The 24,019-nt window shown below is 38.6% G+C and overlaps 1 protein-coding gene across 8 annotated transcripts; it reads left to right on the top strand.

Moving 5' to 3' along the window:
• Positions 1 to 787: 787 nt before the first annotated feature.
• On the top strand, positions 788 to 23,671 carry LOC104588544 (F-box/LRR-repeat protein At1g67190-like). 8 transcript variants are annotated; one of them, XR_016077766.1, is made up of 5 exons: positions 788 to 1,104; positions 1,766 to 3,288; positions 3,949 to 4,537; positions 5,824 to 7,318; positions 23,094 to 23,671. XR_016077766.1 is itself a non-coding variant. In XM_010246524.3 (2 exons), the coding sequence occupies exon 2, from the start codon at positions 1,901 to 1,903 to the stop codon at positions 3,158 to 3,160; it is 1,260 nt and encodes a 419-aa protein (XP_010244826.1). In that variant the 5' UTR covers positions 788 to 1,104; positions 1,766 to 1,900; the 3' UTR covers positions 3,161 to 3,405. The 8 variants fall into 8 exon arrangements, 1 of the variants encoding a protein (XP_010244826.1); XR_016077765.1 differs by lacking the exon at positions 5,824 to 7,318 and adding an exon at positions 3,493 to 3,617; XR_016077768.1 differs by lacking the exon at positions 3,949 to 4,537.
• The last annotated feature ends 348 nt before the right edge of the window (positions 23,672 to 24,019 follow it).

The raw sequence follows: 24,019 nt of genomic DNA, 5'->3' as shown, positions 1-24,019 counted from the left end.
TTGGAGTGAATTTGGTCCGATCTAATCCAGTCCAATGTGAAGCCGTTACAAATGGACTAGGTTCAATCCAATTCAATGAATGTTTTGAACCATTTTAGATCAGTCCAATTTAATGTTTGGACCATCCAATTTGTTCAAATTCATTTTAATTTAGATTGGTTTCAACTCAAATTCGGTTCATTGACACTTATATTCTTATATTAATGAATTGGATATTGACTTAATCCAACCCAATCCAATATAACTTTATTATGAATGGATCAGCTTCAATCCAATCTAATAAATATTTTGGACTGGATTGGTCCAATCCAATATGTCTTATTGGTCCGTCCAATCCATCTAAATTGATTTTGGACTAGACGGGTCCAGTCCAAAACTACTCCTTACTTGCATGTGTACAAGTAAGGAGTAAAGATATAAATTAACGACATTATGTAATCGAATTTAACTTTTATATTACCTGCACCAAAGCCAATAAAAATATAGCTTTATAATAGTATATATGAATATATTATATAATGTAAAATATTATATATAATTATATAATATTTTACATTATGCAAAGAAATATAATTTTTATTGAAATGCAATAAAGTAAAGTATAATATATAAGTATATATTATATGTGCCATATTATACTTGTTCCGGCCACAGATTTTCGGGCCTGATGGGGCCCAAACGCGGGCAGAGCGCCAGAACCTGAACACAGAACCTTAGGCCCCAGTCCGGAAATTTGCGGGCCGGTCTAGACCTAGAAATGATCACCCCGACACGAGTCGCTTGACCATTTCTTTTTCTTCTCCTTCTGCGTTAGTGGTAATATTGAAATTACCATTGTATCCCCGTCCCTTCAAATTCTCCAAACTTAATCCCATCAGTTTCATCGATCCTTCGCCATCATTTCTCCTTCGAAGCCTTGCGTTACTCATTTCTTTCTGTTTCTCTGTTTGTCATCTATGGCTTCGGTCTTGTGATTTGCCACCTCATTCTTTAACTGCCCATCTACTCTGTCTTGAGACTCTGGGATCGTGGGACTTTGAATTTCGGCTGTTCCAGCGATTGGTTTCGGCGTTCCTGCAGGATCTCGGACTTCCCTATTCCCTGGTAAGAAATTCAGATGCTAGATTGCATTTTTCTTGGATTCTTCTCGTATGGGTGATGTTCGGATTCTACGTATTTTGTTCTTCAATGAACTGATTTTTTTCGGAAGTAGGTTGGTCTATTGTTTTTTATATTTTGTTAAATCGTATTCAATGTCTTTGATGTTCTCAGTAATACCCGGATGCTGGATTTTTCTTTTTGTTTTTTTTTTCTTTGTTGGGTTCTTGTAGAGTGGGTGCTTGATTTTTTGTTTAGTTTGGTTGGTTGATTTCCTGATTGTTGGTTCGGACATATCTATTATTGATTCAAATATTTAAGGCTTTAATCTTATTTTTCTAAAATCAGTTGCTCGTTTTGATGTTTCTGTGGTAATATACATATGTTTTAATCGATTCAATTGCTTAATTTTTCTACATTTATCAAAAAAATTGCTTAATTTTTCTACGACGACCGGGTTGATATTTTATCCTCAGCCATTTTGTGATGAAAAGCCAAGAAGGTTCATCCAGTAATTCTTTCTCTCGGTCCCCCCCGGGGAAAAAAGAGAAGAATCTGATTGAAAATCCCGAATTTTGGAAGATTCGATTGTGCTTCCTTATATATGATAGAAGTAAAACTTTGTATTCTTTTGATAATCTTTTGTATTTGTGTCCCCTGTAAACAGACCAGGTTTTGGATTTTAGTTCTCTGTTAATCATCTGAACTTGGGGCACGGATTATGTTCCTGTAAAGTTTTCTGAACAACTTAAAGGTTTCATGGAGTCTGATAGTTTATGAAAAAGTTGGATTTTTCTTCATTATGGAGAACCTTCCTGTTGAAGTCATTGGCAACATACTATCACGGCTAGGAGCTGCACGAGATGTAGTAATTGCCTCTGCAACTTGTCGCAAGTGGAGAGAAGCCTGCCGGAATCACCTCCATGCACTTTCATTCAACTCCAATGACTGGCCTGTATACCGTGATCTCACGACTAGGCGACTGGAGATCCTTATAACCCAAACAATATTCCAGACGACTGGTTTGCAGTGCTTATCTATTTTTATGGATGATGTGGATGAGTTCTCAGCTGCTCCAGTGATTGCCTGGCTTATGTATACTAGGGAAACCTTGCGCCATCTACTATATAATGTTCGCACTACCCCAAACGTTAACATTCTTGAAAAATGTGGTAGGCAGAAGCTGGAAGTATTGGTCTTGGCTCATAATTCTATCACAGGGGTTGAACCAAGTTACCAGAGATTCCCTTGCCTAAAATCCCTTTCTCTGAGTTATGTCAGTATCTCAGCTTTGGATCTGAGTCTTCTGCTCACTGCCTGCCCAATGATTGAGGTGTTGGTTCTTATTAGTCCAGAAATTGCCATGTCAGATGCACAGACAACAATGGAACTGAGCAGCCCAACATTGAAGAACATTTATATTGAAGCAATCAGCTTGGACAAGTTTATATTAGAAGCAGATTGTCTTGATACTTTGCATTTAAAAGATTGCATCCTTGAACTTTTTGAGCTTATTGGCAAGGGGACTTTGAAACAGCTAAAGATTGATGATGTTAGTGTCATTCATCTTGATATTGGTGAGAATACTGAGAACCTTGAAGTGGTGGATGTCAGCAACTTCACAATCATGTGGCCAAAGTTTTACCTAATGGTCTCAAGATCATCAAAGTTGAGAAAGCTTCGGCTTTGGGGTGTGGTTTTTGATGATGATGATGAGATTATGGATTTAGAAACAATTGCTCTTTGCTTTCCTCAACTTAGCCATCTTTGTTTAAGTTATGATTTAAGAGATGGAGTGCTTCACTATCGCTTGCCGGGATCATCTCAATTGGAGAATGTTGTTGTATTGGAGCTTGGTTGGACTGTTATTAATGATCTCTTCTCTCACTGGGTTGCAGGACTGCTTGAAAGATGCCCTAATCTAAAAAAGTTGGTCATCCATGGGGTTGTTTCAGAGGTCAAAACCCATGAAGAATGCAATATGTTGGCTAACTTTACATCTTCCATTGTTCGGCTTATGAGGAAATATGTTAATGTAGAGGTGAAATTTGAATATGAATAATTAAAGTGCCTTTGTTGGCATTCAAGTTTTGGTTTAGCACGTGTTGTACAAGCTGTAGACCCTACTTTGTGTAGTGTGAGCATCCTTTTCTGTCCTATATCTGAATTCAGTAACTTCCACTTTATCAGGTAAGTTTTTACCTGAGGAATTGTAAATTCAAGCTATTCTTTGTATAAGAAACATGCTTTGTATTCAATTTCTTATTTATTCGCCTTCAAATATGTCCAGCCTGTATTTTTGGTTTATCTTCCAGATTATGCTAAACAAATCTTTTTTTTTTCCGGAAAAAATTATTGTTTTTGTTTTTTTGAGAAAGATTATTGTGCTTGAAGCAATGTTAAAATCCCGAGGTGGCAAACGTGAGAATGTGGTCCATATCCAGGCCATCCCTCCTAATAGCTGGAGTCAGGACCAGCATTGGTCAATGGCCTTATGTTCTATGTGCTGTTTCTATCAAGTATGCATTGCTCTCCTTTCTGTCTATTAATTCTTATTACAATCATTCATGTTCAATGTTGTGACAATGTCAAATGTTTTCTTCTGAATGGTGAACAACACCGACAACTGCCTGGAACCCCTTAGTATAGATAGAGTCCATTGGAATTCTTTTTAACTCACCTAATATGGAAACATAATGTGCCATTCCTTACTGCAATGAGATCAATGACATTTGTGGACTTCTTGAAAAATGTCTTTGTAGATTCTGGCATTTTTTTGTTCCACACATTCCAAAGTACAGACAGTTTCATACATCTCTTCATTATTCTCCCTCTTTTGTTGCATTACAGGAGCTTACTGGACTTCAGAAAGTCCTTGAAATCAATCGTGAGTTTACAAGAGAGTCCAAACAAAGGGAGGAAATAATTCCACATTCATTATGTAGGAGAAAGAGAGGAGGTGATTAACACTATTCACTCTTCGAGCATAGGATGCACGGTGTCCACATGAGAGGAGAGGCACCAAGTTTTCTATCTCCACTGGAGCATCTCATCAGTGTTGATCATCTTGATATCTTTAAAATGGATACCCATCAAAATGTTTTGATTTTTGAATGAGTAGAACCATCCCAAAGAGTCTCAAGTCTTGACTGGGAAAGGAAGGTAGATGAGGAATCAGCAAGGTTATTGAAAGAGGAACAGTAAAATATGCCTTAAGGTTCCAAAATCCAATTTCTAGTGCCAAGTCCAATATGGAGAAGAAATATTCCATTCAGAGAGTTCATATGAGATGTAACCTCTTCATTTTCATGATCTTTAAGACTCCTTTTGAACCCAAAATTTCATGTCAAACCAGAAGGCAAGTTACAGACTAACTCAGAAATGGGTTAATGTTTGTACAAAGAAATACTGTGGTGCCTATAAAGAGTTGGAAATAAAGGTATGTCATCCCCACCAGAATCCCAACCACTTCCATGCACATACTTACTCTTGATGATAGAATGCTAATTTTATACATACCTAACATGCTGGTATTTGGAACGGTGCATACTTGACATGACGCAAGATACTGAATAGGCACTTTTAGATATATCCAATAATATTAACACTTACACTTATCCAATGGAAATTTCTAGCAAATCATACTATAGAAGTTTTGTCTATGTTAGAATGTAATTAAATTTGGCAAGAAAATAAGTCTTGAGAAATGACACTTAGCTTAAAAAATCTCTATATAAAAGCATGATATAAGAATATTAAATGGGACACCCATACCTGTACCCTTTTCTTGGTTTATTCCCACTTACTGTCTCTATGTCTGTGCTAGTATTCTTATCTGGGAATCATAGGAATGCCAGACCTGCAAATCCTTTTACCAAACAATGCAATGATGCATAGTGAACACCCTACTCAATCTGAACCTCTCATTATCAAATATCAAATCAAATTTCTTATTGTACAGTTCACTAGACTCATTTGAGCAGGAAACGGATAGTCATTAATCTCATAAAACAAGTTTGTGTAGTATCACGTATGGGTAATCATATAATGTTTGTCTACTGCTTTTTTTAATCATAATATTTGTTTACTGATGTTGCTGCTCTATCATTTATGGTATGTTCTAGATGAAGTTAGTTTCATTAATAGAAGCTTCAATAATGATCTCCTAGTGACAAAACATGAACACTCAGAACAAAAGGCACAAAAATGCATCATACAATGAAGAGTAGAAAATTGTTTCCTGAAAGAAAAAAACTTAAAGAAACAAACTCGACTCCCTACAGCCTAACCACTTACATTGTGGTTTTCCTTTCTATAAAAATAATGACAAAGTTATGATTTCAATGGAAAGTACCAAACTTAGACTAGCACCATAATGGTCCAAAGCCTTTGTCCTAATTGATACTTAACAAAGGCAAATCCAAATAATTTTGTTCACTTTAGAACTCTTAACCACTAATAGTTATAATGAACTTAATACGGTGAGGAGTCGAGGACAAGATTATGACTAACTAAGAAAAGACTATTCTAACATGATAAATTTTCAAAATATTAAGGCATTTTATAATGGATCTGAAATTTCTGGAAAAATCAATACAATTCAAACTAAAATTTTGATATCATGATTATTTTAATCCTATTTATTAGGATGCAACTTGGGTGGGCTCGAGTTGAGCATTTGCTAAATATTGAAAGTGCCTAACCCGAGGGTCTTGTCCAATGTAGTGGAACTCATGCACAGATAGCCTCCTGTTCGTCATTGAAGACCCAATTGCCAAATCTGGATCACTTTCATCATATTTTTTGGCAACCCAAATGTCATGAAGATCCTCACAGCCGACCAGAGTAATCACCCAACATGTCTCGCATATCGAACAAGATCTTCATCTTCTTGATCACCTGGTACAACTCAACACTGCATTGGTCCACCATTACCAACCCATTTGTTGCATTGCAATCAGAGCCTGGTTTCACATCATTCCAGTACATGCTGGATTTATCGCCCATGAAACACATCCCTCTGGTTTCTCCGGAGGAGCAATGAATGCTTCTTCAAAGGCAATGGAGGAGTAATAGGTCCAGTGGAGGTAGGAGCTGAGGTGGGGCAGGTTGCTGCAATGCTGGGACTAATGGCAGCCAACAAGAGGAAACATTCTGTGTTGAATTGGATGCCTCTACAAGGAAATGGAGTAGGTTGGTTTGCGTTGAGGGTGACGTCAACATCATTCGGTTCACCCAGGAGAAGAAAGGTGGGGTGTAGCCATCTTTTGGTATGCTTAAATTTAGGGAGTAAGTAGATTGGTTAAGCCTGGCGAATTTTACATTGCAGCGTGCATATTTTAAATGGAGCAATCTTCAAGAAAATCCAACTTTTTCAAAATGTATAGATTCCTTATAGATAGCAGTTGGAAGGATCTGTATCCAGGTGGCCCTCTCATGAGCTACTTTTTCACAGACTAATAATGTTATCAAGTAGGCCAGTGCAAACAGGCCCATCTCTATTTAATCTTGAGCTAATGTTATTCAAACACCCTAAATTCATCAAGAAACTAGAAGAATGGTGGGAGGAAGGTTCAACTTGCATGGAATTCTAGAAGAAGTTGAAATTCCTGAAGGAGAAGATCAAGAGATGGCCCAAGGAGGAGGTGGGTTGTGTCAAAATGAGAAAACATTAAGCTTGGGGATTTACTGTGAGTTTGAATGAGAAGAGTAGGGCCCCTTAGTTCCTGGAGATCATAAGGCTAGGGAAGGGTATTGCAGACAAGTACGCATGGAGGAGATTTCTTGGTGCAAGAATTCAAGAGTGCAGTGGTTAAAAGAGTGAGATAGAAATATGATCTTCTTTTGCAAAATTGCAAATGCTAGAAGGATATGCAATCTCATATCAAGTATCAAGATTGGTGATCAATCTTTTTAGGTTGAGCTTGAAATTTCTGCAGCAATTTTGAGCTTCCACAAGAATTTGTACTTGCCCCACAAAGCCACAAGACTGGAGCTAGATGAGTGAGCTTTGACAGGTTGACTAACAAAGAAAGGAATGCATTGGAAGACAAGTTTGAAGAAGAGGAAGTCCTCCAAGCCATCAAAGACCATGTAGGCAACAAAGCATCTGGTCTTGATGGCTTTCTGATAGAATTCTACAAAATATGCTGACACTTACTCAGGAGGGACTTCTTGGAGGTGATGCAGTAATTTCATAAGTAGGCCTCCATCTTGACAGGTATAGAGTTTACCTTTATCTTCTTAATTCCTAAGAAACAGTGGGTGGATGAAATAAAAGAATATCATCCTATTAATCTTATTGGTAGCATATACAAAACATTGTTGAAGGTCTTAGCAAATTGCCTTAGGAAGGTAATGGGAAAACTTGTCTCCCTGTTGCAAGGCACTTTTGTGGGTGGTAGACAAATTCTTGATAGATTTCTAATAGTGAATGAGTGCACTGATTTGAGGTTCAAATCAAGCGAGCCAGGGGTGTTATGCATATTGGAAATGGAAAAAGATGGAGCTTTCTGGATTACCTATTGAGAAGGATGGGGTTTGGTTTGAAATGGAGAGGATGCATAGCAACCTGCTTGTCTACGGCCAGATTCTCAAATTTCATTAATGGCAGTCCTAATAACTACTGAGGGGAAGAGGGGTATCTGGAAAGGGGATCCCTTATGCTCTTTCTTGTTCATAATTGTGGTGGAGGCCCTTAGTAGTTAATTAGCAACACTGAGGAAGGAGGATTTATAGAAGGCTTAGGGGTGCATGCAAACAACCGAATTATCTAATTGCTTCACTTTGTAAATGACTTGTATTTAGTAAACCTTTGACCTGTTCTTATGATGCTTACTAATCTGTTTCGAAATGGACTTTGGGCTGAAAATCAATACTTAGGAAAAGCAAATTAGTATCAGTTGATGAGGTGCCTCATAATAGGGAGCTGGTGGCCACATTAGGGTGCCAAAGTGGTTCACTACCCTCTTAAGTTCTTGGGCTTGAAGTTGGGTGCTGCAAATGACAGATCTAAAGAGATGTGGAGCCCAGTGATTGTAAGAGTCCAAAGGAAGCTGGTAGGGTGGAAAAGAGGGTATCTATCTAAAGGAGGGAAGATAACATTGATCCAAAGTGCATTCTCTCTAATCTCTTGACTTTGTTTCTTGTCTTTATTCAATGCTCCAATTTCAATGATCTAAGGTGCAATTTCCTTTGGGAAGGAATAAATGAGGAGAAGAGATTTGTTATGGACGCATTCGTGGGGAAGAAGTACCGCCGCCGGCAGCAGCAGTAACGTGGGACCCTCATCAGATTATCTAGCTAGCCACAGTTCATCTTACCTTATCTTTATCTTATCTGCTTTCTTACTCTTATCTTATCTGTTCCAATAAGGATTAGTATAGAGTCTGATTTATCTTAGGGAGTTTTTATCCTTCTTGAGTAGGGAGTCTTATCTATCTTATCTGTAAGCAGTTTAGTTAGTCTTATCTAGGAGTCTTATCTATCTTATCTGTAAGCAGTTTAGTTATCAAGGAGTCTTCCTACAAAGAGGACTCTTACCTCTTGTAATCTCCTATTTAAGGAGCTGAAATTATTGAATAAAGATATCAAATTTCCAGTCAAGAAAGAGAGTAAAAGGAGAGTTCGGTGATCTCTTGGACAAATCACCCTCTAGGACGCCAAGATAGGTTCAGCTAGGAAGGGGAGGAACAAGGGAAAACGGGAGCTTTTCCCCGTGGACCGACCCGTGACGAGATCCTATTCCATCTTGTTGCTTGGAGCCAAGCTTGCACACCCAAAGAGAAAGGTGGCTTTGGCATTTAACCACAATCTCCTAAATAAAGCCCTCCTAGGGAGGTGGCTAAGGAGATATGGCATTGAAAAGAGGGAATTCTAGAGGCAGTTGATCTGGCTTGAGTATGGAGGAGACGATCGGGACTGGTATACTAAGGTACCTCGATCTTCCTATGGTACAAGTGTTTGGAAAGGGGTTATAAAGCTCAAGAAAGAATTTTCTGAACACTCACTTCAAAAGATTCTCTTTTGGAAGGATTCATGTTGTGGACAGCAACCTTTTTTGTGAATCCCACCCTCACATCTCCAGTTTGGTAGTGCATGAAATGGGTTTAGTAGGCAACTACTTTCAAATTCTGACAGGTCAAGTGGTGTGGACTCCAAAGCTGAGAAGGAATATCCAAGACTGGGATAGAGTAACCCAATCCAAGCAAGGAGGACCAAATTTGTTGGAGGGTAGGTTCTTTCTTTACTAACTTAATTGAGCAGAAAGGTCACATGGAGGCTTGGAGATGGATTTGGAAGTCCAAGGTCCCCCTGAAGGTGTTGTTTTTAATGTGGACAACAACTCTTGATAGGATCCTCACCACTGACCACCTTCAATCCAAAGCAGTGGGCTAGCAGATGTAGCATGTGCATTCAGGAGGAATTTATGGCACACCTATTAATTCACTTTAACATTGTCAGCAACATTTGGTTACACTTCTTGTAGCTTTTTGGTTACTAGTGGGTGACCCCAAATGATACCGCACTCTCCTCTCTTCCTGGTGAATTAGTAGTCTTAGTAAGAGGGGCGTCATACAATGGAAGATGGTCCGATACTCCCATTTGTCGTTTGTTGGGGTATATGGTAGGAAAGGAACACCAAAATCTTTAGGGGGAATAGCTCTTGCACAGAAAGGATGATCATCTGATGGAGAGGCAATATTCTGGTTATGGACATGTAAGGATCTTTTGCAATTTTATACACTCACATTTTTGTACCTGTTGGCATAAAATTATAGCTAACACAAATTTTGAGCTTCCAAGCCTTTGGTGTATATAATAGAGCAAACTTGTGGGCTGTATCTGGTGCCTATCTTTTTTGTAAAGGGTAATTACTTAAACATGGAAATGAATGGAGCAGAATGGCATAACAGGATTAATGTAGCCAACCCAATATAGTTGGGATAAGTCTTTAGTTGAGTTGAGATGAATCAAATGTATCTTGTTTGAGTATTAAGCATGCAAGGTCAGGACACAACTAACAGGATCATGATGAAGGAGGTGATCGTGAGATCATCTGGAGATGTTCATAATCATCTTAGGATGTTGGAAAAGTGTCTGGTTGGTTGTTTCGTCAATCCAGACCCTGATGTTAAAGAAGTTAGAGATTGGTCAATGGCTGAATGAATCCGATCTCAGATATTTAGGTGAGAAAATTAAAAACACAATTTGTTTTTTTTTTTCTGTTCTTGTTTAGGAACAGTGAGGAAGAGAGTGATATTCTTGTCGGGAACAAGGTCAGATTTGATCCCCAGAACTAAGGTTGGGGAGATGGAATCCTTTAGTTGGGGTGTTAAGAAACTTGGGGTCCCCAAGCTTGGTGTGGATTGTTATATTTGGTATTCCTTTGCATGCCTGGTGTTTTGAGACATTTAGAACTGTGGGAGACACGTGCAGAATTTTTAGATTTGTGGATCCAAGAACCAGCTCTTGGCAGGACCTTGCATGGATTTTGGTTGAGGTGAATGAGATCCATGTAGTGCCTTCGTTTCTGGTGCTTTGTTTTGCTGGAGAACGGTTAACCTAATACTTGTTGTCAAAGGATCCTATCAGTTAAAGTGGATAGAAAACATGTCCTTGTGGAGAGATGAAAATAAAAAAGTATTGCATTCTGGGAGAAATGTTAGGAAGTCGAACAAACAGTCTACAGAGGAAATATTGGAGGTTGAAGACGTGGGCATTATGGGTAATAAGGAAAAATTTAATGCTGATGGGGGCTGTTCAATGGTTTTGGTCAAAACTCGAGATGTGCTGAATCCAAAGAGTTGAGAAGAGCGTAGGGCAAAAGCGGAGGTTTCCAAAGGTCTTTTGGAAGGACAAATTAAGGAAAGTTTGGGGATGGTTAATGGTGATTGGGGTTCTTTGAAAATCCAAGCTGAATTGAATAGTCTAAGGGGCAAAAAAGTAATTTTAAAAAAGTGGGTGAAAAGGAGCTTTTAGAAGGACACGTAGGTGGAGAAATTGCGGAAAGAGTTGAGAGGATAAGTTGGTAGGGGAGAACTCGAGGGAGGGCTCTAATAAAGGTGTATTAATTAGAAGAGATTATGGTGTTTTAAGTGGGGATCACTTCATTAAGAAAAATCTGTAGAGAACACTGATGTGGTCCCCACTGTGTTCGTATGACAGCATATTTCTGTTAGTTATGTCAGTGTTAGTTGGTAGTTATTTCAGCTTTATTATTAGTTTATTTTCCATGTAAGCAATAAGGGCAATTCGGCCCTTTTACAGTTAGTCAACATATATAAATATTAAGAGTGGGTTGGCTGATGTCAAGATCAACCCTCTCTCCTTTCCAAAATCTCTTCGTGTGCTTCTTCTCTTCTCTCCTTCTCTTCTTCTTCTCTTCTGAAATCTCTTCATTCTTTTTCTTTTGAATTCAAGACTGATTATAGTCTTGATCGACTACTTGGAATCAGAGCCAGGTTAGGAGCTCTTATGTTAGTCTAATTAGATTGACTACATGAGAATCTCCTAGGTTTAGAAGTTTTTCAACAAAGAAGGAGGATCGGTTGATTCTTGGAGGTTACTGGTAGTGTGCGGCTGCTACTAAGAAGATTGTAGAAGGCTGGGAGAGTTTCAGTAGTCAGGAAGAATAAAAAAAGGCTTCGGATCCTCAAGATTAGGGTTTCGCATCAGACAGAAGGTGGCGGCTAGAGATTTTCTTTCATAAAGTAAGTTTTTTCCTTGAGAATAACTTTGAAAAAAATCATCTTGGTTTATTCTGAGAGGTGCGACTGGAAAATCTGTGCTTTTCCCTTAGGGTCTTGAGAGAACCCTAAAATTCAGAACTGTTGGTTTCAGATAAGATTTTGAACTGGTTTCATACAAAATTCTGTTTTCTTTGTTCTTTGGAAGACCTAGGCCAGCTGTTATCAGTTGTTTGGGTGTTGTTTTTCTATTACAGTAGTCTAAGAAGTTTTTTTATTAATTCTTGACCAAGAATGGAGTTCAAGAATCAGGGGAAGGTGTTTTTGGGACTAGCAATTCTGGTAACATGTCTGAAAATGCCTTTCAGATTACAACTGTGAATTTTGATGGATTAAACTACTTAGAATGGGCTCAATCGGCCATTATGGCCATTGGGGGTAGAGGAAAACTCAAATACTTGTTGGAAGATGTGAAAGAACCAACTAAGGAGGACCAAACTTATACCAAATGGGTTCAGGAGAACTATTTGGTTATGACATGGCTGTGCAACTCTATGCAGCCACATATTAGCTGGAACTATTTGTGGGCAAAAACAGCCAAGGAAATCTGGGATGTCATGAAAGAGACTTACTTTCAACCCCTTAATGTTGCTAGGGCTTATGAATTGAAGTGTGAGGTTAACAACCTTAAGCAAGGAGAGAAACCAGTCTTGGTTTACTTCTCTACATTGAAACCTCTGTGGCATGAAATTGATCACCTAGAAACACTTGAGTGGGAAAGTCAGAAGGATGCATAGACTTACAGAAAGCAAGTTGAAACTAATAGGGTTTTTGAATTCCTAGCTGGTCTGAATCCTAACTATGATATTGTGAACTACTAACAAGGGACAGTGTGACCTTATCCCAAGCCTACTCCTTAGTGCATAGTGAAGAGACTAGGAGAAAGGTTCTGATGCAGCATCAACCCTTCCCACCAACCTTGGCAACAGTTAAACCTAAGTTTGGGGGTGATACGAAGAAGGATATAAAGAAGGAAGATAAGCAGGATCTAGTGTGTGAACATTGCAAGAAACCTAAGCATACTAAAGACACATGGTGGAAGCTGCACCCTCATCTAGTTCCAGCAAAACTCAGGAACAAAAGGGGTAATGCTAATAAGGCTGTTAATACTGATGGTGCATCCTCATCGGGCACAAAAGGCATGCCTCTAGACACCCTAACTGCTGTCTGGGCTGCCCTGACTCAGTTGGAAAAGGAAGTTGGAATTCAGCTCAATCATCTCAGCCTCCATCAGCTCCCCCCACATCAACCTTTGCTCATTCAGGTACTAGGGCCTCAGCTTATCATGCTTCAGCTCCAGGTAACACTGAACATTGTTGGGTAATAGACTCAGGTGCATCTGACCATATGACTGGCTTGCCATCATTGTTCACTATCTATCACTTATCTTCTGGCAGAGATAAAGTGTCCATTACTGATGGTTCCCTTGTTCCCATTTCTGGCAAGGGAGGCATCAAATTGTCTAGTACCATTTCCTTATCTTCAGTTCTGCATGTTCCTAAGCTTAATACTAACCTGTTTTCAGTCAGTAGCATTACAAAACATCAGAGTTGTTCAATAACTTTTTCCCTGACTGATGTGTTTTTCAGGACTTGGAGACAAGGAAGGTGATTGGGACTGGCTGTGATACGAATGGGATCTATCTGCTTGGAGAGAGTTCTCATTGAGAAGATAGTGAAGATAGGAAGTCTTTTGTTTCTCAGTCTGTTAGTCAGGTTATGCTTTGGCATAATCAATTGGATCATTTATCCTTTCGGTCTTTGAAGAGTTTGTTTCCAAATTTGTTCGAGTCTGTTCAGATGTCCAATTTGAGATGTGAAAGTTGTGAGCTTGTAAAGCATTGTGGAACATCTTATTCATTGAGTAATAAAAGTAGTAATTCTTTTGATATTGTGCATACTGATGTTTAGGGCCCGTATCACATCACTGCTATGGGGGGATACAGATATTTCTTGTTGTTTGTTGATGACTATACCTGTTTTTCTTGGGTTTATCTTATGCGTTCTCGAGATGAGGTTCCTGCTTTGACCCAGATCTTTCATCAGATGATTTTAACCCAGTTTGGGGTCATGGGGTCAAAATCAAAATGTTCAGGTCCAATAATTAAAAGAATACTTTACCAACTCATTAGCCTCTTATTTGCTTGATCATGGGATTTTTCACCAGAGTACTTGTCCTTATACACTACAACAGAATGGGGTTGCTGAGAGGAAGAAGTATCGGAGGTGGCTAGAAGCATTATGTCTAACTCCAATGTGCCTATTCGTTTCTGGGGAGATGCTATTCTTACAACAGTGTATCTCATTAATCGAGTTCCTTCACGGGTTCTTGACATGAAGCCTCCATTTACCCATCTATACCTCGATAAAGAATTGTTTGCTGTTCCCCTTAAAAACCTTTGGTTGCACTTGCTTTGTTCAGATTCTTAGAGCTCATCATTCCAAATTTGATCATAAGGTCTCCAAATGTATTTTTTTCGGTTTTGCACAAATTCAAAAGGATTATTGCTGCTATGAACCTACTTCTGGGAGGAGATTTATCTCGATGGATGTTACTTTCTTTGAGGAGGTACCCTATTATCCTAGGGTTTCTCCTCAGGGGGAGAGTAGTGAGAGTGGGGTTACCTGTTCCATTGAGTGATGAGGGATGTAATGGGGAGGGTTGTCAGAGGTGTCAGGATTTGAGAGTCTATCACAAGCGGTGGAGGCAGGTCGATTTTGGTTATCAGCAGTCCAGGCCAGTCCCAGTTCCTTCTACGGATCCAGATCCAGGTACCACAGTTCCTTTATCAAATCCAGGTCCCACTGAGATACCTTCCACTGTTGCACCCTTACCTCCTTTGGATGACCTTGACCTCCCCATTGCAGTCCGTAAAGGCACACGACGTTGCATCACATCCACAACTCATTGCATTTCCCAGTTCCTGTCCTATTCGCCTGTCCCCCTCTTACAGGTCCTTTCTCACATCCATTGCTGATATTCCTATCCCCAGAATAGTGCATGAAGCCTTGTCAGTTCCTGAGTGGAAAGATGCAATGAAGGTTGAAATGGATGCTCTTTTGAGGAATAATACTTGGGAACTAGTTGACCAGCCTAAAGGGAAGAAACCGGTTGGATGTAGATGGGTATTTACCGTGAAACATAATGCTGATGGTTCCATTGAAAGGTATAAGGCCCGGTTAGTTGCAAAGGGATTTACTCAAACTTATGGTATAGACTACTTGGAGACTTTTGCTTGCCAATTACTCTTGGCCCTTGTTCCAGATGGATGTTAAAAATGCCTTCCTCAATGGAGACTTATAGGAAGAAGTTTACATGCAGTTACCTCTTGGATTTTATGATGTAGAGACAGGAAAGAAGGTTTGCCGGTTGAATAAAGCCTTGTATGGACTAAAGCAGTCCCCTAGAGCTTGGTTTGATAGATTTAGACAAGCCCTTGAAAAATTTGGCTATGTACAGGCCCAGTCAGACCATACATTGTTCATTAAGAGAGTGGACTCTTCCTTGACTTTGCTTGCTGTATATGTGGATGATATTGTAGTGATAGGGAATGATAACAGTGAGATTGAGTCTTTTAAACAACTCCTTCATTAAGAGTTTGAGGTGAAAGATCTGGGAGAGCTATGATACTTCTTGGGTATTGAGGTAGTTAGATTTAAACATGGGATTCTTGTTTCTCAAAGAAAGTATGTTCTAGATCTATTGGAATAAACTGGAAAGTTGGGTGTTAAACCTACAGATACACCTATTGAACAGAATCACAAGATCAATGCAGAGGGTGGAGAGCCACTTGAAGATAAAACTATGTTCCAACGGTTAGTTGGAAAACTCCTCTATCTTTGTCTCACACGATTGGACATCAGTTATGCAGTCAGCGTTGTCAGTCAATATATGCACTCTCCTAGAACTAGTCACCTCCTTGCAGTTGGGGGGATACTTGCATACTTGAATAGGTGTCCACGTAGAGGTATATTATTCAAGAATAATGATCACATGAAGATAGAGGTTTATACAAATGCTGATTGGGCTGGGAGTGTTAATGATAGAAGGTCTACCTCTGGATATTGTGCTTTTGTAGGAGGTAACCTTGTCTTTTGGAGGAGTAAGAAACAAAGTGTTGTTTCTCATTCTAGTGCTGAAGCTGAATATAGATCTATGGCTAATGGTGTGGCTGAAATTCTATGGCTGAAGTCATTATTTGAGGAGTTGGGTATTGCTTATGAGAAGCCCTTAATGTTGTATTGTGATAATCAGGCTACTATTAATATATCTCATAATCCGGTACAACATGACAAAACTAAGCATATTGAAGTAGACCGACATTTTGTCAGAGAAAGGGTTTCATCTCAAGAAGTGTGTCTTCTGTATATCACCTCCAACATGCAGCTCGCAGATCTTCTCACCAAGGCTGTTCCAAGGAAGAAGTTAGAGGCAGACCTATGCAAGTTGGGAATGACAAATATCTATTCCCAACTTGAGGAGGAGTGTAGAGAACATTGATGTGGTCCCCACTGTGTTCGTATGGCAGCATATTTCTGTTAGTTACGTCAGTGTTGGTAGTTATTTCAGTTTGTTATTTCAGCTTTATTATTAGTTTATTTGCCATGTAAGCAATAAGGGCAATTCAGCCCTTTTACAATTAGTCAACATATATAAATATTAAGAGTGGGTCGGCTGATGTCAAGACCAACCCTCTCTCCTTTCCAAAATCTCTTCGTGTGCTTCTTCTCTTCTCTCCTTCTCCTTCTCTTCTTCTTCTCTTCATTCTTTTTCTTTTGAATTCAAGACTGATTGTAGTCCTGGTCTACTACTAAATCTAAAAGGATTTTACTATGGCTCTCAAATGAAAACACTTAGAGTTTATAAAGGAAGGGGTTGCAGCTTAAAACAATCAAATAGAGCTTTCAAGGTAGGTTTTTTGAACAGAAGAAGAAAAATAAAGGCTAGCAGTGGGAAAAAGGAAGAGTGGATTAGGTGATTTCCAGGTTTTGTGTTGCGGGGAGAAGAAAGGATGGGTCAAAGAAAATGGGACCTTCGGATGGTGAAAAGGTGGCACAATGCTTTGGTAAGGTGGATATTTAGGATAAAATTGACAAGAATACTGATAATATTGAGGAGACAACAACAGTGTCTCAATAGTGAATTTTGAATGGATCGAGTTCTCTTTCTAGTTCTGACATTGATAAGATCCTGTTGCCTCTAGTGAGATGATGTCTCCTCATCTAAGGTTGGTGGAAGAATAGGGGGAGAAAGAAGGGGGAGAAGGAATATTTGGAACTGGCCATGAGGTTGTCGCTGTAGGGAAAGGAGATGTTGATTTGGACTCTTTCTTCTTCTGGATCATTATCTTGTGCCTCTTTCTTTTCAGCTCTAGTTCAACCAAAGGTTTGGGGATGCCTTTTCTTTTTGGGGAGGTTTGGAGCAAGCCTATCCTTCCTTGTGTAGGTGCTTTTTGCTAAGAAGCCTTTCTGGAGAGAATTAACACCTTTGACCTCCTTCAAAGAAAAAGACCAAAGTGGTGCTTATCCCCTAATTGGTGCTCTCTCTGTAAGACTGATGGTTAGTCTTGCTACCACCTATTAATCTCCTGTTCTTTTATTTCTTTAATTTGGGATTGGTTTCTTTCTTTGTTTTGGTGCAAGTGGAACCCCCTGCCAAATGCTCGAAGCTTGTTTGCCTCACCTTTGTTAGTTGGTCAAAGAAGAGGGGAAGTTCCTTATGGAGATGTACAGGGGCAGCTGTGTGTTGGACAGCATGGGGAGAAAGGAATTAGAGGATCTTTCTTGATAAGGAGAGAAGTAGGGATACCTTAATTGAAGTCATTACAATTAGGGTGATCATTGGGTGAAGTCTCTTGATATATTTGAGGAAGTCCATGTAGTTGACTTGGTGAGGAATTGGAAGGCAGTTGCTGATTCAGGTATGTTAAGCTGAATTTTGATGGGAGTAGTAAAGGAAATTTGGGTCCTTCAGGTATAGGGAGCATATTTAGAAATGAGGAAGGAAGAATCATTGCTGTTTAGTTGGGATCGATTGGTGTTGGAGATTCTTTGAGGGCTGAAATAATGGCTGTGCTGGAAGGCCTTAAAAAGGCTAAAGAGCTGAATATCCAGAACCTAGTAATTGAGGGGGACTCGAAGTTAGTTATTGAATGGCTGCAGAAGGAAGAGGAGGCTGGATGGTGGTGTTATATAAATGAGAAAAGAATGGGTAAATGGCTGTCTCAGGGAATGGAAATCAATGTGCAATGGGTAAAAAGGAATGCTAATTCCTTTGCTGATGCATTAGCAAAGCAGGGGGTGGGAAGGGATCATCTATTTTGGGCTGTATTGTAGCTATTTTGTTTGTACTTGGGAGAGCCAAGTGAGTTTCTCTCTCCCTTTTCCCCTCTGTAACTCTCTTTACTAATTTAATAAATCAGTTTCTGTTATTCATAAAAAGGAGCTGTTGAGAAGGATAAAGAAGGAAGAACTGCTGAAGAAAAGGAAGAGGAGATTGAATCTGGGCGCTGTACTCAATCTTTTGATCAGAGTGGTGCAATGGTTGAGAAGACTTGTTCTCTTGTAGTTGGGAGTAAGCAGATGGTTACCAAAATCTGTGTGGGAAAACTTGGAGTCGAATTGGGTCGGCGAAGGAAGGACCCTAAGAAGTCTGACTACATCTCTAATCCAACGACTTCAAAGACTCATAGGATTGCGAATAAATCTCACATTGTGCATGCCACTAAGGTTTTCTCGCAGCTAAAAGACAGTCTAGTTGGTGTAGGCCCTACTAACAAGTACAAAAGAGTGTATAAAAGAAGGGGAGCAAAACAAAAAAAGTTTATGAACATGGGGCTCGGAATGAAGAGGAGGTTGGGCAGCTAGATTGCAGTGGCAAGAATAAGCAGGCGATGGGTGCACTTGTAGGGGAGGTGGTGTCAAGTGGAGTTTCAAAGGAGAAGATTAGGGAGGGTGGTAGTAAAGTTGAAGAAAGAACTTGTGAGGAGCCTTCAAAGGAACAGGGGACGAAGCAAGTGAGTGCGAAGATCGAGAAATTAGGGATGTTAAGGTGGGCAGATCACTAGGCTTATTTAATACAATTTTAACTTTAACTTTTCTCAAAAAAAAAAAAAGATCACTAGGCTTATTTTTCTTAGGAGGAGAGGCTTTTGTTGGAAGAGCTTTTGAAAAGTTTGAGAGGAACAAAAGGGAAGAAAAGTTGAAGAAATCCATTACTGAAGGAGGGAAAATTTGGAACGAGGAGGGTGGGCGGGACCGTGTGAGGAGTTTTTTTCTATCGTCGAAAGGGGAATGAGAGTTGGGTATGTAGGTGTCCGTCTTTTGGTGCTGGTGTTTTGTATTTTTGTTTTGTTGGTGCACCCTTTTTACCCTATTGGTGGCTGTATGTTGCTTTGTTTTTTCAATAAAATTTTTTCTTTTACCAGCATTTTTTTTGACAAATGCTTTAACCTCCCCTGTACTATGACCTCCCATAAAACTCCCTTCACATTTTGGATTAATTATACAAGCACACCCTTCCTGTTAGTATGCCTTTAAGAACCTAACAGAAAATGGCCCCCCCTTGCTTTTAAAATTTTCAAATTCCCCATTTTACCCATGGGCTGGTTCAATGGTTTCTATAATATCTTCCAATAACTCTGTTTAGAAAGTTTGCCCTAGAAAAATCTCTTCTTTTCTTTCTTTCCCTAGAAAAATCTCATTGGAATTAGGGTTATCAAAGGCTTTCGAAAGTCCAAAGCCCGATATGACATCCAATCTGGTTATTTTTATAATATGTAAAATTTAAATAAATATAAAAATTTAACATATAAAACTTATGCTATATGCTATAAGCTATATATAAATTTCTATATATAATAAATTCAATATTTCATATATATAAATTCTATAAATATGTCTATATATATATTATGACATATTATGGAAATGGACTGAAGTGGTACAAGCAGACATACATAAAGAGGTGGTTAGAATGGATTGGAAACTGCCAGAGGTGAATAAGATGAAGTTAAACTTTGATGGCAGCTCCTTTGGCAATCCGGGGAGGGCTGGCATAGGGGGAGTTATCAGAAACTTTCAAGGAGTAGTAATGGCTCTATTCTCAGGACCACCAGTAGGCTTTGGAGATTCAATTCAGGCTGAAATTATGGCTATTCTGCAAGGCCTGAAACTAGCATCACAACTAGGAGTTAGAGAATTGGAATTTGAAGGAAATTCACTCTTGGTGATTTCTTGGGCAAATAAAATCCAGTCAGAACCCTGGAAGTACAGATGTGCTCTCAGGGAGATAGATTGTCTTGCAAGAAAGGTTAATGCAAATTTTGGATGGGTAAGAAGGACAGCAAATGGATTGGCAGATGATTTAGCAAAACAGGGGGCGGATAGACCAACCTTATTTTGGGCAAAGCTGTAATTGCTGCAGTAAAAAGAAACTGGGTGACCTATGTACTTGAAAGTTATTGATTCCTTTGTAAATTGGGCAGCTCAATAGCTAAAACACTTGTAGGCCCCATTTGTTTTTCGGTGAGTGTATTTACCCATGTTCTTTTATTTCCCAGGTAAATAAGACAATGACCATTTTAGCCATAAAAATCCTTATTAAAAGGGGCATTTTTGTCCCATCCAAGTGTTGGCAACTTTCCCCTAGGTAGGAAAGTTATTTACCCACCTAGGAGATGGGTATGATACCCAGGAAAATAAAATTTCTCTGGTCCCCACACAAATCTGAAAAAAGAACGTGTCTAACTTTCCCCCTTCTCAAAATCCAAAAAATGAATTGCCCCGTAATCTTATTTCAGATTAATAAATGGAATTTATTTTCTGATAAAAAAAACATCTTTTATATATGTATATGCATATCTATATGCCCATCTAAGTTAAAAAGTAATTAATTTTTTTTTAAAATAAAGCGGAGTTGAATTAAATCCAAATCCAATACAAGGTCCCCAAATCTGGTTACATTTTGGATTGGATTCTGATTTCATTTTTCATTAGTCAGATTAGATTCAGATTTTGCTGACTCCAATCCAAATCCAACCTGATTACAGCCATAGTTATTGTTGCATTAGCTGAAACTTCTCTGTCTCAAGCTTCAATGACGGTGTCAATGACAGCTTTAGGGAATCTCTGTCCCAAGAAAGCTCATAAGGAATCTATAGCTTTGCCTTCTCGTCCCATGATTCATCTTATTGGTCCTTTTATACAAACTTGTATGGTTTGAATTCATCTCAAGGTTCATTGTCCACCCTTCCTCCCTGAGCATCACAGCCTAATCATGTGTCACATGGGGACAACATAGAGTTAAGAATCATAAGTCTATGTCTACACTGGCCTTGTTTTAAATCTGGCACTGCCTTAACTCCCAATTTTACCTTCTCTCAGGAAAAAGAACAAAAACAAAGTAATTCAACGAAAACCAAGAATTCCAAAATTTCATACTTGTGCCTTCCCTATATGGAAAACTGCCTCAAAAGCTTTATTAGAAAAAGGATTAGAGCTTCAGTTCCATGATTTGAAACCTCTCAAAAATTGCAAGTTTATCAACTATGGAGCTTTGACAACTCCTTCAAAGCTTCAAATCTCCAACCAATTGTCAGAAAGAGAGTAAGCTTCAATGCCTTATTGCTAATGTCCTTTTTGCAAATTTGAACCTCAAAAGAATACTTAAGATCTGCTAGTGCTAACCCTCTACTAAGACTTTTATTTTTATTTTTTTTACTTTTTGTTTGAAAAAGGTTATGAGGGCATAATAGTAACTTCATAGTCTCCGTCCACAGTATACTAATGGAAGGGGTGTATTTGTATAGTTATGCTGAAATGTCAAGGGTGTTTTCTAGGGAGGTTAAAGCATCTGTCAGAAAACACGGGATATTTAAGTAATTTACCCTTTTGTAAAGCTGTTTTGAGGATCCATCACACTCTTTTAATAGAAGTATACTTTTCAAAAAAAAAAAAAAAACAGTGGAACTAGCATGTTTTGACTAATATCAGCATTGCTTCTGAGCATTCTTGACCTCATTTTTCCCCCAGTACCTGCTGTGTTTTAAAGTATTCAAAGGGTTCAGACAAGTTTTATGATATGATAGCAGTTCTCTGTTTTTTGATAATATAGGCTGGTGGAAAAGTTCCTCTTGGATGTCATTAATCGTTGATGGTAATTGTGATAGATATAAAAAGATGAATTTGAGACCATGTATTTTTGAGTTGAGGTTGCTCTAAACTTGAACTGATTGGTCAGAAATATTTCTGGCATTTTTGGCTTCTTAACTATGACTTTGTTTTTCATTAATCCAGAATACTGCTTTTTTTCTGTATCACATTTCACTTGTAATTTAAGTTACTATTCTTCTATGGGTGCTAAACAATGTACCATGTTACCTCAAAAAACCCTATAAGTGTCTTAATGGAGTTACATGAGAGTAAAGTATCTTATGATTCTTATCCATAAATTGTTAGTTATGCAGGATGCTTTGAATTCTTATTAGGCCATAGTTTCATAGAAGAAAGAATTACTACATATTTGTCGAAGTCATCTCTGGTTATCTAGGAGATATAAATATAGGTTTTGAGAATATTCAAACTTGGTATGAGTTATTTATTTATTTTTTATGGTTAACCAGTGTTTGGTTAGACCATTTAACAGCAAAAAAGTGGAGCAACTTTCAGTTTTCAGGTGTCCATAACCCTTTTGTTAATGTTTTTCTACCAAGAAAAAGAATACTAGAAGGTGCCTAGAATTTATGGAACTTTTTTTTCCTGTTTGCAAGTGTCATCTTTATATGTTGATTAGTGTCCAACATATCTGCTTATTACTTAATATAATATATGTTGATATTCTTAAAGTGCTTGGAATACTTAACAAGTCAACTTGTTCTATTAGCCTAGTAATGATATTTTCGTGAATTAAGGGAATAAAGGCTAATACTTCTAGGTAAAACGTGATTGATCCTAATCAAATAATTACTTAAAAAATAATAATAATAACCACCAGGCATGTCAGTTGCGTGGAAGTTTCAAGCCTGAAAAGTGCTGTAATTGGGGAATGAATTCTTCATTGAGTGATCTCTACTTGTACATGAGCAAAAATATTCGGTCAGTAAATTTAATCTGTCATGCACCTTAAAATAGTGGGTGGGGGGCTGTATCAACAGATAGTAACACAGGTATTGACTATTGAGTCTGGCTTTTATGTGGTTAATTCACTGATTCATTTACCTAATGATTACTTTATTGCTTTTGATTTCAGCACAGTCTTGTTATTACTGGGTACACAATAGCACTCTATATCCATGTGCCCAAACAGGGAATCCATCCGTTAGCAACGCCATGGAGTATACATTGGCATCAAATAGTAGCAAGTCATTATCCACCTGTGACTACACAGGACTTGTGCCAGGGAATGAAGCTCCATCATTTGGCGTGCCCCACCTAGAAGATCTCTCAGTCTGAAATTTATGCAATTGAATCATTTCATGGCGAGTCAAAAGAAAGTGACTTAGTCCAGTGGTATGGTTTCCGACATCATTGGGTTGGGTGCCATGAGGTTGGGTCTTATCTTTGAGATTCTTGCGCTGGATGGCTCAATCAAATGGTAGGTCCTGACTCTGTACTAGAGAAATGCAGGATCTCTGGAGCCTTTCAAGTTTCAACATCTTCCCATTTGTCGTCTTATTCTCTGTGTACAAAGCAGTCAGTCCTCTGGTAATGTTGGGAATTGTTATGGGGTTCTTCTCAAAGAAACGGGAGAGGAGCCATGGTAGAATTACAGAGAAGCTACATAAATAAAACTTTCTGACATGGATGGTTTGTATAGGTTCTTGCTAAGAATCTTAATAAACTAATCTATCACCAAACTCGTATATAAGAATCAAATTTCAGAACTCTGCACCATACATACAATTCTTTGACTTTCTAAAAAGACATACATATTTGGGATACAGGTATTCAAAGCGCACCTTAAAATATTCTGGGGTGGTGAAGTGATTAAAGGGACCAGTATTTAACACAAACAACTAGCGTGCATGAACCCATGAGGCCATGACATAGACTCTTTATTGTGGTGGTCAATGTGTACAAAGCAGTATTGCTTACGTTTATTTTTAAAGGCTTATGGCGATGCCTAAAAGTTACCCACTTGGCATTATGGTTTTGAGTTAATCAGACAATCACTTA

This window comes from Nelumbo nucifera, chromosome 6, assembly GCF_055504915.1.
Source record: "Nelumbo nucifera cultivar China Antique chromosome 6, China Antique-T2T, whole genome shotgun sequence".
Taxonomy (NCBI): Eukaryota; Viridiplantae; Streptophyta; class Magnoliopsida; order Proteales; family Nelumbonaceae; genus Nelumbo; species Nelumbo nucifera.
This window is presented reverse-complemented; position numbering and strand designations above follow the sequence as displayed.